Source organism: Balaenoptera borealis, assembly GCF_965194805.1.
Source record: "Balaenoptera borealis genome assembly, chromosome: 1".
Lineage (NCBI taxonomy): Eukaryota > Metazoa > Chordata > Mammalia > Artiodactyla > Balaenopteridae > Balaenoptera > Balaenoptera borealis.
In genome coordinates, this window is record NC_138860.1 from 168,387,305 (window position 1) to 168,401,573 (window position 14,269).

The 14,269-nt window shown below is 39.1% G+C and overlaps 1 protein-coding gene and 1 pseudogene across 10 annotated transcripts in view; one reads left to right on the top strand and one right to left on the bottom strand.

The window, feature by feature from the left end:
* ZBTB8OS (zinc finger and BTB domain containing 8 opposite strand) overlaps positions 1-14,269 on the top strand; it is a 78,424-nt gene that overhangs the window by 7,125 nt on the left and 57,030 nt on the right. For 4 of the 9 annotated variants that reach the window (XM_082346053.1, XM_082346054.1, XM_082346048.1 and 1 more), the window contains 6 exons: positions 2,097-2,121; positions 2,700-2,821; positions 3,036-3,118; positions 4,070-4,122; positions 6,135-6,171; positions 7,551-10,139. In XM_082346053.1, the coding sequence (XP_082202179.1) occupies positions 2,749-2,821; positions 3,036-3,118; positions 4,070-4,122; positions 6,135-6,171; positions 7,551-7,637 (333 nt within the window). In that variant the 5' untranslated portion in view covers positions 2,097-2,121; positions 2,700-2,748 and the 3' untranslated portion in view covers positions 7,638-10,139. Of the gene's footprint in view, positions 1-2,096; positions 2,122-2,678; positions 2,822-3,035; positions 3,119-4,069; positions 4,123-6,134; positions 6,172-6,513; positions 6,575-7,550; positions 10,140-14,269 lie in introns of those variants that run through there. The other 5 variants (XM_082346049.1, XM_082346050.1, XM_082346056.1 and 2 more) reach the window with 5 other exon arrangements.
* On the bottom strand, positions 4,130-6,127 carry LOC309607466 (transmembrane protein 126A pseudogene; annotated as a pseudogene). The gene has a single exon. The product of its transcript is annotated as a transmembrane protein 126A pseudogene (transcript).

The window sequence follows — 14,269 nt, forward strand, 5'->3', positions numbered from 1 at the left end:
ATTGCCAGATACAACCCATATAAACAAAAACTCTTTGGGTCCTCAGTAATTTTTACAAGAATAAAGGGTTCCTGAGACCAAAAAATTTGAGAACCACTGCCCTATAGCGAGCTGTCATTGTCTCTTTAAACCGTCTTTTAAAAAATTGAGGTACAATTTACATGTTATAAAAGTGCTCACATCTTAAGTATAAAGTCCAATGAGTTTTGATAAACAGATAACATCTGTGTAACCAGTACTCGAGTCAAGCTCTAGAACATTTCTATCACCCTAGAAAGTTCCCTTTACTCCTTTCCAGTTAGTCCCCTAGCCCCTTACCTTGAGGCAAGCACTGCTCTAATTTCTATCACCACAGTTTACTTTTGTTTTAGAGTTTTGTATAAGTGGAATCACACAGTATAGATTCTTTTCTGTCTGGCTTATTCACTCAGTATCAAACACAGCTAGACATTAAAGTGGTGAATGGATTTTATTCAGTAACTACTGACAGCAGGGGAAAGAGCTGAGCTCCCTGACTTGTTAATGCATGTATCAGTAGTTCATGCTTCTTTTTCTTTTTTTTTTCATGCTTCTTTATTGCTGAGTAGTGTGGCATTGTATTCCTCAGTTTGTTTATCCGTTCTCTTGATGGATATGGGGTTTTTAATTTGGGGGAATAAAATTGCTGTGAACATTCTATGTCCTTTTGTGGCCACATACTTTCATTTCTCTAGGGTTAATACCTGTTATTTTCTTTTAACTTGTTTGTCATCTCTGCTGGTCATTGAGCCCCTTAATGCCTAAAATGTATTGAGTCCTCAGTAATATTTTGAGTAAATTAGAGATGAGCTTAAATCTTGAGTGTTACCAGAACAAGATGTGTTATGTAAACAGCACTAAACTGGGAGTCAGAAAATCTCAATTCTAGTCCAAACTCTAATCAGCAGTGTAGTCCTAAACAAGTCACACAATCTCTCTGGATTTCAGGTTTCTTCTTGTAATTGAAGGAATTCTGTTAAATGAACTCTAAGACTTTGTTGTAGCCTGAATATTCTATGATTCTAAGTAGGAAGAATTGATGGAAGTCAGGTAAGAGTGAAGGATAGACTCTAAAATCTTTTTTTTTTTTTTAATTAGTTAATTTTTTTTATTTTGGCTGCACTGGGTCTTCATTGTGGCACTCGGGCGTCTCTAGTTGTGGTGCGTGGGCTTAGTTGCCCTGTGGCATGTGGGATCTTAGTTCCCCGACCAGGAATCGAACTCACATCCCTTGCTTTGGAAGGCAGATTCTTAACCAGTGGACCACCAGGGAAGTCCTGACTCTGAAATCTTGAGATAACAGATCCAATGGGAGCTTGCTGTTGTAGCAGTTGTTATTTCCTGGTGTGAGAATATCAGGAAAAAACTCATAATACATATTGTAGAGTTTACTTTCCAAAACTGTTTTATTGGTCAAGGATATCATTGAGGAGTCCTTCAAATGAAAGAAATCAACAAATATAAAACTTGGCTCTTGTTAAAAATAAAAAACTGTTTTGTCTGGGATTTGGCTAGCTGTTCATGAAAAGGTGAAACGAAATCTGGAATTTTATATCTTTGATGATGTAGTTTCTAGAATTTTGGTCATTCACACAAGTAGATATTTAGAAAAGATGCTGATTTGTTGAGGAAAAGTAACTAATGGCAGAGAATGGCATTTGTTTATTGAAAAACTATGATGTATTAGACACTTTTTAGATCACCTAGAAGACCGTGGCCGTGATGCCTTCCAGAAATTGTCATTCATTTAAATATAAATCTTGGCTTTTAAAAAAATAACCCTTTAGCATCAATATGCTAATATTATGTAACTATTAATTCTTTTATTTAATATTAGTTCATTTATTTAATATTAACAGAATAATAACTGTGAATGCTTAGAAGAAATTTTAAAAAATAAAAAATAACCCTTAACAGAGCAATTAACTTTCGTGTAAATGGTTAGTGAAAGGTGTGTGGCCAGCCCACATTTTCATGCTCTTCAAGGGTGATGTTCTTAGTAATGATCTAGAGTCATTTTCTTGTGATTTGCAAGTCAAGTTTAGTTACTTATAAGTGTTTTTTCCTCTCTCCCTCAGATTTGGATCATACAGCTGATGTCCAGTGAGTATAGCTGGAGTTTATGCCTTTGCAATCATGTGCTTAACATAGGAAGGCTGATGTTTTAATCTTTTTTTTAAATAAATTTATTTATTTATTGGCTGTGTTGGGTCTTCGTTTCTGTGCAAGGGCTTTCTCTAGTTGCGGTGAGCAGGGGCCACTCTTCATCGCGGTGCACGGGCCTCTCACTGTTGCGGCCTCTCTTGTTGCGGAGCACAGGCTCCAGACGTGCAGGCTCAGTAGTTGTGGCTCACGGGCCCAGTTGCTCCGTGGCATGTGGGATCTTCCCAGACCAGGGCTCGAACCCGTGTCCCTTGCATTGGCAGGCAGATTCTCAACCACTGCGCCACCAGGGAAGCCCCTGATGTTTTAATCTTGATGTCCCGAGTTTTAATTTTTCTCCTCTTTTGGTTCTTTTAGGACATGCAAATGATGGTTTAAAAGCACCTAGTTTCAGTGTCATTAAACTGATTGAGACCTTTGGTTTTGTATTTATCATGTTAATTTTATTTTGACTTTCCTGACAAGTTTTCTGCTTTGCAGTAGGTTATATTACACAGGGCATGAATGTATTTCTTTAGGTTACACGCATGGGGAGATACTCTGGAGGAAGCATTTGAGCAATGTGCAATGGCCATGTTTGGTTATATGACAGATACTGGGACAGTGGAGCCCCTCCAAGCAACAGAAGTAGAAACCCAAGGTAACCAATTTATTCACAAGGAAGAAATTGTTATAGATGTTCAGTATTCCACATAAATTCAGTATATGCTCACAGTAAGAACAACAAAATTGATCATGAGCTTGTTCTTTCAACTAACCTAAGAAATTCATTGCACTGTTAAATTCAAACAAGTTTTTTAGAGACGAGAGTTATTAAACATGATACTGTCATGGTTCTTTTTGATCCTGTGTAGGAGATGACTTACAGTCTCTTCTGTTTCACTTTTTGGATGAATGGCTTTATAAATTCAGTGCTGATGAATTCTTCGTAGCCCGGGTAAGCAAAAGTTTTTCTTTTTTACTGAGCAAATGGGTTCTTACCCATATTTTATAGTAAGACTAGTGATTTAAAATAGAACATGTGATGCAAAACCAAGCCATACAGATGATGATTTGCAGAAATTATAATAACCATAGGCTCTTCTTGGATAACCCGACTTTGCTTATGTATGTGCATTTTGTATTTAGATCTCTTATTATATACTTGTCACTCATCAGGATTGTGTGACAAGAACGCACCTATTGTCTCCACTGTCTCTGTCTGCACATTTTATGTCTCCCAAGTTTGAGCTGTATTTATGTCCATCCATATGTACCTTTTGTCCCATTTGTAATTTGGCAGTTCTGCCATGTTGGCCTAAGTTTAAAAATTGACGCTCTTAGTTTTCCTTAATGTGAAAAAGGAAAAGCCAAATGGAGTTTACTTGTTGCCATCAACCTCCAGAGGGAACACCTCTCCAACCTCATTGTTATCTAACACACATGGCCTTCCTTGCTTCCGTAATTTCTCCATTCTCTCCCTTACCAGCTCCACTGCATACATTCTTCCAACTGGGTCATTCGTCCTACAGAACTGGGTCATTCGTCCTACAATATTATATAAAAATAGGCTGAGAGTTTTGTCAACTCTAAATAAATAAAGCTGAAAAAAACTCAGAGTGATTGAAATCCTAGGTCATCCTCCTCTATGTATCTTACAGAAAAATTCTTTTGACTCATATTTTTAGACTGTACATTTTCAAGAATATGTCCCTTGAATATGTAAGAAAAAACTGTATTTTCTTGAAATATATAGTTTGTTGTTCTGTTTTAGTTAACATTTTAGTTTTCTTTGCTTCAGAAAAGTTTTATGCTATTATCTTGAAAAGATGATAACCTAGACATGTGTTAGTAGCTGGTCTGTTATGAGCATATATTAAAATTAAAAGAAATTTTTTTTCTTCTTTAGGAAGTAAAAGTACTTAATATTGATCAAAGAAATTTCAAATTACGGTCAATTGGGTAAGTTTTGAAAACCTTTTAAGTAGCGGGTCATGAAAGATGTTAAGTTATTCTTCAGTGAACTCAGTGGGCAGGAAGACAGATAGAAATGTTAAGTCAGAAGACCAGTTGCATCCCAGTAGGGCTTTGCAGGTTAAGCTTCTTGAGATACCTAGGAGCCAGGGTTCACCTCAGGTTTGGTGGACCAGAAACTTGTCAGAACAAAGTTGATGTGTGTTATTAAACAGGATTCCCAATTTGTTGATTTTTAGCACAAAAAATATATCATTGGTAGATGGCACAGATATTTGCATAAAGCTTAGCTTGGTGATGAGAAATGCTGATGCATCCTTTGTTATAGATCCTCACACCTGGACTCCATTTCCTTCTATTAACAAGTTACACATTTCCTTCCAGAGTTTGCAAACACTTGATTACGGCACTTTGATTGGATTTGGTGTTTTCCGAGTTTCTTCAGTCATTTAATGATATCTTTTAGGTGTTTTTTTGTTTTTTGTTTTTTAACAAGTCTCTGTTTATTCATACTTAGATGTAGGTTATTTTTACTCTTTTATTTTTGTGTACAGATTTACTTAACAATCACAGTTTCTAGGCCAGGTTCAGGTAACTGAAAAGCCTTTATAAGTAGTTTATATTCTCTAGACCCAAGGTATGCTGCAAACCCAGTCTGGAGCAAAATGGGAAATAACATAAAGATAGGCTTAGAAATCCTAATCTAGTAATTTAAGATGTTTCCTTTCTTGGGTAGCGGGGCTGAGTTATATCTTGCTGCCAGGCCACCATTCACAGGGATAGCCAAGAAAACAGGGTACAGACCACCAAAAACAAGACCAACCAATCCACCTCGTGTTAAGGTACAGGTTTCACAATGCAAATCACCTGTATTCAAAGGTAAACTTACAAAATCTTTGTAAGATGCGTGTGCCGTCAAAAATGAGATCTCTGCCATTGGTAAGCCAGCAGGTATATGAGCCTGTGTCACATGTAAGATTCGTCGAAAAATACTATCTGCTATTAGGCCATAGAGGGCAGCATTAAGTCCAACATATGTTGATCCATTTTCAAGCAGATTCCTTTCTGTTTTGGAATTTGGTTAATTTTTCTGGTTACGATATCAATTAAGTTCTCCTTGACAGTATCATCTGGTTCATGATTTTCCATCTTGAGCCTTACACTTTCCTCCCAGCACTCGCTGCCTCCTCTGGTCTTATTCAGCCACGTGAGGGCTCACTCCAACCCTTACGTAACTCTTAGGTTATTTTTATATAAAGCTTATCTTTTCTATTTTATGTTGAATTTTTTTAGTTTCTTTTTGTAAAGTGAGAGCTTTTATTATCTCCTCCTCCTCCCTTTTTTTACAGGTAAGAAAACAGGGTTGTCCAAGGGTACTTAGCTAATAAATAGTTGAACAGAATTTTAAAACTTTGCTCTTTCTACTACTGCTACTGCTTCTGCTGCTGTGATCTTCAGCCACATTAGTGTTGAAGGGAAAGAGGATGCTCATCCCAGGTTCCAGGGCAGTACCTTTAGGGCCTTCCATGTACACACCATGGACATTTTTTGAAAAGTTATAAAATACAAACCAAGTTCAGACTGTATTACAGAATCTAGTATTTTGCCTTTATGGTGTTTAGATGTGCTTTCTCCAGTGGAAGATATTAATTAGTTCTGTAATCCTGAGTACAGTGAAAACTTTGAACATGCTACTCTGTTATGAACCAGTATTCATTAAACAATGTTTATTGAGAATCTACCTATGTACACTATACTAGGACACTTCTTTTTTTTAAGAGCAACTATCAACCTTCTTGAAATGGCTATTGTACACATAAGTCCCTCAACAGCTGTATCTGCTAACAATCAAATTGAAATTTATAGCTCCCTTCCCCCTCCATCTCTTTTGGCTTTCTAGTATCTAAACCACATTTATAAGGCTTATTTTAAAATGTGGGAAGAGAGAATAAATGTTAAATCCTGGAAATCTTAATCATGTTTCACTTTTCCTTCTCAAGGTGGGGAGAAAAATTCTCATTGTCCAAGCACCCTCAGGTATGTTTTTAAATCCAGCCATTAAAAACATTTTATACTACCTTACCATAAAGTCAGTAAATGTGACAGTTAACTTAACTAGTTCTAATAAGTTGGTGTAAAGTCCTAAATTTTTCTCAGACTAATATGACCCGTCTGGACATATTATTTTAAAACACTGTGATTTCACACACCTGATTTGGAGGATTAGGAATCAGCACTTGGGTTATAGGGTCAGGTTTGTTACAGAGTTGTGGGGTGTAAAAATCCCTTTGCCTTATCGAGTTTTGATGTCCTCCCCTGTAATGAAGGTGTTGGACTAGATGTTCTCTAAAGTTTCTTCTACCTTTTGTGCTTCTCCAGATTCAGTATTTGCCAGCATGTATGGCTTCGCTCTATACGAGTCAAATCTGTTGGACTAGGGGTAGGCAATTTTTTTCCTAATGTTTTGTGCTTTGTGGGCAGAGAATGATGGAAGAGCAACTCTTCAAGTCTTCTCTTATATATAGCACTAAACAGCCAAGGACAACACATAAGTGAATGAATGTGGATGTGTTCCAGTAAAACTTTTTTTAAACATTTCCTCCACTACTATTTGGAAATGTAAAAACCATTCTTAGTTCGTGGGGCTGTACAACAATAGGTGGCAGGCCGGATTTGGCCTTCAATTTGTAGTTCGCTGACCCCTGTGTTTAGGCCAAGGAGACCTAAGTTAGTTGGAGGTGACTGGAAAATCCTGTTTGCTTCCGGTAGCTGCAATAGCATTTCTTCAACGACAGTGCAATAAAATGAAGCCTGGTGAGGGAGCCTTGGGGAAGAGAAGCATAAAAAGAACAGAAGCCAGTAGAGGGGGAGCATGTGGATTGAAAACAAACTATTTTTATAATACAAATGACAGTGGCATTTTCTTTTGAGTATGTTATATTTGAGATACCTATTAGACATCTAAACGGAGATGTTGGATAATAGGCATTTGACTGCCATTCAGAGAAGGGAATAGGCCGAGTTCCCAGGGCCCAGGTTAGACTGTATGGAAGAAGCCTTAAGAAGGAGCCCTGACCCAAACAGTAGGAAAGCTTTGTGTTCTTGGATTCAACCCATCTGATAAATGAAAAAGCTGATGCCCAGAGAAGTCAGACAGCGTCTGTATCCAGTTGCAAACAAAGCCAGGGCTATAGTATGCTCCATCTCCTAACTCAGTGATTTTTCTGCTGTACATATTTTCCTCTCACTTTTACTGGATCAGTGGATAATACTATACTAATTTGATAACTAATTGTTTCGTGTGAGTTTTTCAGAGCAATATTAGAATTTTGACTTTCTGCCAATTGTTGCTAGAGTTAATGATTCTGATTTTGATGTCCTTTTTCTTCCTGTTTTTTCTTTAACCCCAACTTTAGGGAACTGAAGTCAAAGCAATAACATATTCAGCAATGCAGGTCTATGATGAAGAGAAGCCAGAAGTTTTTGTGATCATTGACATTTAAGACACACACAAAAAAGAGACTCCCTATAAAGAACTGTTTTTTCTCTTCCTTTTGAGAAGATACCATGATATAAATTCTACAGTATCTGTTAATATATGGAGATTTGCAGAACAGAAATTTTTAACTTAAAGTGTGACTTTCAGAAATGGAAAATCTAGGTACAGTCTTGATCTGTGTTATCGAAATATTCAAAGTTTAAAGAAACCTTTAGGTGGCAAGTATGGTTCCTCATTTGTTAATTCCCTGCTGTAGCAGCAGGTGCCTTACACCCTTCCCATGGAATGCCAGCCCTCCAGCCTGGTCCCAGAAAGGATCATTAATCTAAGAGCAGCCTGAGAGACTCTGAAGCCCCCGTGTTCTTACTGAATGCAGCTCGAAAAAAAAAGAAATTTGAGGAATCCTACAACCAGGATTTTGCTTTTCTTCCAAATCGGTTAACACATATATTTTCTATACATACATGAAAAGGGGTCGTTGTAGATTGCTGTGGGAAAGAGCCATCCTGTATTCCAGTTGGTTTTCTCAGATGAAACAATTATAGTTGAACAATTGGAAGGCTTCTCTAGAAAGAGCCCTGATTTACTGTTCTCACTTTTTTTAAGCACTGAAGTATTGACACTTTCCTGTTTTCCCATAAGAAAAATTTGATGCATGTACAAATGGGCCCTTCTTTCTAACATATAATTTTATATTAAAGCCATTATATTTAGAGAAGAAAAGGAGAATTTTTTTAAATGTCTTTGGTTTTTAAAAATTACCTAAGCTTTTCATTCCTAAGGAGACAGGAGGCCAGGAAAACAACTTTAAAATGATCTGAACTTTTCAAAGTAGATAAACTTTGAAAAAAATGAGGCTGCTTTCATTTGATTTGCAACATTATTCCATCCTCTGTTCATTGATTGAGGTATTCTTCCTTGTGATGCAAGAGTTTGCAAAGTTGCTGTTTATTCACACATATGTGAAAAAAGATTGCCACTGGGTGGTGCCAAATATCATTATAGTGTGCTGAACTTGACCTAAAAGGAAGAGATTGTCTGTGAGCTTTCTAACTATTCTCTCAGAGCACCACATCATTTTTACTCTGGGGATTTTTTTTCTTTTTTTTGGGGCTGCGCCGCACGACATGCGTGATCTTAGTTCCCTAAACAGGGATCGAACCCGTGCCCCCTGCCTTGGAAGCTCGGAGTCCTATCCGCTGGACAGCCAGGGAAGTCCCTCTCTGGGAATTTAACAGAAAGTAGGGGGGCGTAATGAAGACAAGGGCAGGAGCCTGTGGTTTTAACAGTAGCTCTTCAAATGGTTACACAGCAGGATCTCAGGTAGTACTCCTTCACCTTCTTTATTCTCAGGCATATTTTATAAGTGTAAATTGTGGACCTCCAAGCAAAACAATGTCTAGAAGAATCTCTTTATCTTTTGTTAGGATGAATTTCCAGCCTGAGATGGGGCTCTTTCTTTCGACTCCTTTACACATCATGGGCTACTTGGGGGCGTTGATTGTGAAAGTGAACAACAGGATATTGTGAGGGCAATGGGAGAGATGAAGCCAAAGTAAGAAGAGCTCTTGGGATGTAGTAAGCCAAGTAGGGTACACATTTGACTCGGGGTGGGGGGAAAGCATAGCCATATCTCTTAACCACCAGAGCTGTATAATGGGGCTCAGTAAAAACAAGGCAGATGTAATTATGCAATACAGATTATATTTTCTTATTTTTAATAAATTTATAACTTATTACAGTTTCAGGTAAATTTTAAAATTTAGTTTGTATTAGTTTTAAAGTATGCCAAAACAAAGATACTGAATAGAAGGAAAATGAGTATGTTACCCTTTATACATGAAGTGTTGGCATTCTTGATCCATCAGTAGCAGCACACGTTTTATTTATTTTTAGCTTATTTATTGAGATGGTTGCACCGTGCTCTCACCAGATTCTTCTGCTAGTTTCAAGTATGTGTCTTTCCCTAAGGAACAGATTTCCCCCATTGCAGAGCTAATTCTCCTTCCCCATAACGTACCCACACATCTTCACTTCTGTCTTACTTCTGGGCTGCCGTTCTCATTTCTGAAAACGTTGGGTAGCAAATCCGCTGCCCAAGGAGTCAGGCAGGTAATGGGAGGACTGCGGGTGTTGAACTGAGGGTTTATGCAGGGGCCAAGCGGGCAGCTGCTTCTCAGCTCCAGCCCTCATTGCTAATGGGAATACAAGCCTAGGGTGGCAGTTTTTCATAAAACCCCAGAGAGTGGGATTTTTATGTAAAACCTCCCAAGTTTTTGGAAAGAAACCCAAACCACTGTGGGTCATCACAATGAAGTACAGACAGGTTGTGTGTGGGCTGAATCTGGTCCACAGGTTGCTAGTCTGCAGCTCCGCTTTAAAACCGAGCTCAGGGAATTCCCTGGCAGTCCAGTGGTTAGGACTTGGTGCTTTCACTGCTGTGGGCCTGGGTTCAATCCCTGGTAGGGAAACTAAGATCCCACAAGCCTCGCAGAGTGGCCAAAAATAAATAAATTTTAAAAACCCAGCTCAAATCACATTTCCACAATGCCTCCCTTACCATTCAGCCTTCAGGGGTCTCTGAACTATGCTTCTCTAGTTAGCTTTAAAGATTTGCAGGCTTATTCAATTTTATAATTGTTTAATGTTCACTAATCTTATACCTCTGAATAGAAGGAAAGCTCCTAGATGGCACATAATAGATGGTCAGTTACTACTTAGTGGTCAGTGGATTAAGCATCTTAGAGCTACGTCAAATTCTTAGGCAGAGACTGCAGGTCAGCTCCTTGAGCATATCTATAAGAACATAAGAATCCCAAGCCACAAGCCTCAGTTCCTAGCCTTTGCTCTACTACTGTTTGACCTTGGACCTACTTCCTCATCTATGTATTATAGGTGTGTATTAGTGATTCCTCAATTCCTTTCCAGTTCTAAGTTTCTGTGATCTAGTAATATTATATTTTAAAAGAGAAAGAGAAGGTATCTTACTGGAACAGTTTAGCCTAAAAGGTCCAAATCACACCAGGTCTGCTTACTAATCAGACAGTCATTGTCATGGGTACAGGGGTGTGTTACATGATGGCAGTGACTTTTCGGGAAAGTAACAGTAGTGATGTGATGACTTTTTCTCACTGGTGCCTCTCCAAGAAGGCTAAGTAGTTATGTGTGTCCTTACAGCCACCCTTGCTAGTTCTCTTTTCACCTTGCTATTACCACTTGGGCTTTGGAAGAGAATGTTCAAGAAGAAATGGTGGATGGGCTTCCCTGGTGGCGCAGTGGTTGAGAATCTGCCTGCCAGTGCAGGGGACACGGGTTCGAGCCCTGGTCTGGGAGGATCCCACATGCTGCAGAGCAACTAGGCCCGTGAGCCACAATTGCTGAGCCTGCGCGTCTGGAGCCTGTGCTCCGCAACAAGAGAGGCCGCGATAGTGAGAGGCCCGCGCACCGCGATGAAGAGTGGCCCCGCTTGCCGCAACTAGAGAAAGCCCTCGCACAGAAATGAAGACCCAACACAGCCAAAAATAAATAAATAAATAAACCCAAAGTTTAAAAAAAAAAGAAGAAGAAATGGTGGAAAAAGTACAGTTTATACCCTCCTCAAAGTGGGGGAAGTGCCCCAAGTGGACTATAGTTCTGCCCCTTCCTGAAGTCTGAGCTTCAGAAGGTTTGGGGAATTCCAGATTGAGACTGAGAATGTAGTTTCTTCATCTAGAAAAACCCGGGTGGGCGGCGGGGGGAACAGGAAATTGGAAAAGATAGCTTCCAAAAGCTCCTTCCAGAGCAAACTTCCTCAGAATTTAGTGACTGTAGTAATTTATCAATGTTTTTTCCCATATAACATGCTCTGTACTTTTTTGTTCTGTTGCCTGTAAAATGAACAATTAATGTTGAATTCTGGACATGCAAGAAAGTAGTCTTAGGGCCAACATATTTATTTTGTCATAAACACATATCCAGGTCTCCTCTGTACAAAATATTTTCCCAGATGCTTTATATTACCCCTTTGTCCTTCCAGCAATTCTATATGTAGTACAGTTGTCCTACATTTTACAAATAAGGGGATTAGTGACACCTAAAACCTACTGGCTAGAAGAGGCAGATTTGGGACTTAAGACTCTGTTCATTGTACTTATACCTTTTAATATATAACGAATCACATTTATGTTCTGTTGTTCTTTTGATCCAGGTAATAGGCCTGTGAGGTTAGCATGACAGCTCTCATTACTCAAGTTTTATTTTATTTATTTATTTTTGGCTGCGTTGGGTCTTCGTTGCTGCGCGTGGGCTTTCTCTAGTTGTGTCAACGGGCTTCTCGTTGCGGTGGCTTCTCTTGTTGTGGAGCACGGGCTCTAGGCGCGCAGGCTTCAGTAGTTGTGGTGCATGGGCTCAGTAGCTGTGGCTTGCGGGCCCTAGAGCGCAGGCTCAGTAGTTGTAGCGCCCGGGCTTAGTTGCTTTGCAGCATGTGGGATCTTCCCAGACCAGGGCTCAAACCTGTGTCCCCTGCATTGGCAGGTGGATTCTTAACCACTGCACCACCAAGGAAGCCCTCAAGTTTTATATATAAGGAAACACTCCACATTTGGGTGATATTTGTAAGGTGCAACTCAAAAATAGATGATTGACAATGGCTGTCTCATTTTCTCTGACACATACTCTAAAAGTTCAAAAGCTAATGTTATTTAGCAAAAACATTTTGACTATAGAAATATCTCGTATCAGGACAAGACAGTAGAAAATAGTGGATTTATATTATTTTTTCCCATTGCCAAATAAATACACGTGTGTGTGTTTTTTAAATTACTTCCAAATACAAACTTTAAGTACATTAGAGTCATGGATTCACATCCTGACCATGTCACTCACTAGCTATATGACTTTGGGGAATTTCTTGAACCTCTCTGAGGCTGGGTTTCTTCAACTCTGAAATGGAGATGGTGACTACTCACAGACCAGGTGTCCCCAGCTTTGCTACCATAGTTAAGAATCTTATTTTGTAAGAAGAGAAAGGGAGTAATTTTGGAATTATACTTGGAACTTTGGAATTTAAACACTACTCTGCTAACAGTTTTATTTTGAGGATTTTGGGGGTGCAGTGGTTAACAGCACAAACTGGAGCCAGATCATGGGGGTTCAAGTCCTGGTTCCAGCACTTACTAACTATCCACTTTGGGGCATGTTGCTGAATCTCCGTGCGCCTCAATTTCCAAATTTTAACTCGTGACAATAGTTGTTGAGAGAATTAAATAAATGTATACACATAAAACTCAAGACAGTGCCTGGCACATAGTAATGCTCAGTGAGGGCTAGTACTGTTATTGGGACAAGCTTAAATGCTAACAGCCCCCTTACTTTTTCACCTTTTAATTTTTTAAAAAGGCCACAGCGCTTGGTTAGGGGGTGACCAGCCTAAGGATAACCGTGGAGCCAGTGCCATTCTGCCAGAGTCTCTTGTTTATTAAGAAGGGCAAACAAAGCCACTCCCTTCTGCTTCTCCTCCTGCTTTCTCTTCAGACTTTTTCCTTTCCTGCTTCTCTACTCCAAATCTTTCCTATGTTAGTCTAGTTTTCTTTCTTCCATATCAGAGTTGAGCTGTTTTCAAAAGCTGTGCCTGTCCCTTTATGCCAAGCTGGGTGCCCTTCTACAGGACTCCCATTTTACTGTCCCATCCTGATTCCCTTGCAGCTCGAAGTATTAACCATTCAAGGGGTGTGTCACAATGAGAAGAAAAATGAATCAATTATAGGGTAACTTTGTTTCTGCCTTTATGTTCCTATGGCCTCTCCAAGTCTTCTCTCAGTACCAGTGCAGCCCGCCCACCATCACCCACCATCAAAGTTCACACCATACAACTCACCAGTTCCTACCTTTGAATTCTTGTGCAGATTCTTTTTCTCTTTGTTTTACAACAATTTCATAAAGTTCCTTAAGTCAGCTAACGTATGTAGTAGTCAACTCTGCTTTTAAGTTGGAAGCACCTTAAGGAGCAAGGGAACTGGCTTCTGGTTATTATTTGTACCTTCCTTGTACCTTCCATCTTTTAATGGTCTGTTTCAGTGATGCTTCCAGTTCTTCCTGATTCCAAAGCCCTCTGGTGACATGCTCCTTAGGGAGAGATCTTTAATGTCGTGTTTTCATATCCAAATTCTGAGTTCCTTGTTTCTATCAACAGTGCCCTTATCCTTCCACAGCCCACATTGGAGTTTTCTTGAACTCCTCTTACACTTCCATCCCCTGTGCTCAACTATTTGCTAGTTTTCCTTAGTTATACTGATCATTTCTCTTTTCCTTTCATTGTGTCTCCTAATTGGATGTTCTTTCCATTATTCAAGGCGTAGCTCAAAATCATCTTTTTTTTTCCTTTTAAATATAGCATTGCTATTTTACGTGTTGGCATTAAGGACCATTTTTTGTTATCTCTATTTATTTTTGAGTAAAAACGAAATTAATAAATGTGATACTCTCCCCGCCCAAGTTTTTTGTCTGAATTCCATTTAGGAATCTGGGTGCTTGGTAGATATTGAGACATTGGTTGGGTGAATAAATGGATGTACTTCTGGCTGTTGGTACTTTCTACCACACATCGTCATTGGCCATATGTGTATGTCTCTCCAGCTGGAATGTAAAATTCCCCCAGGA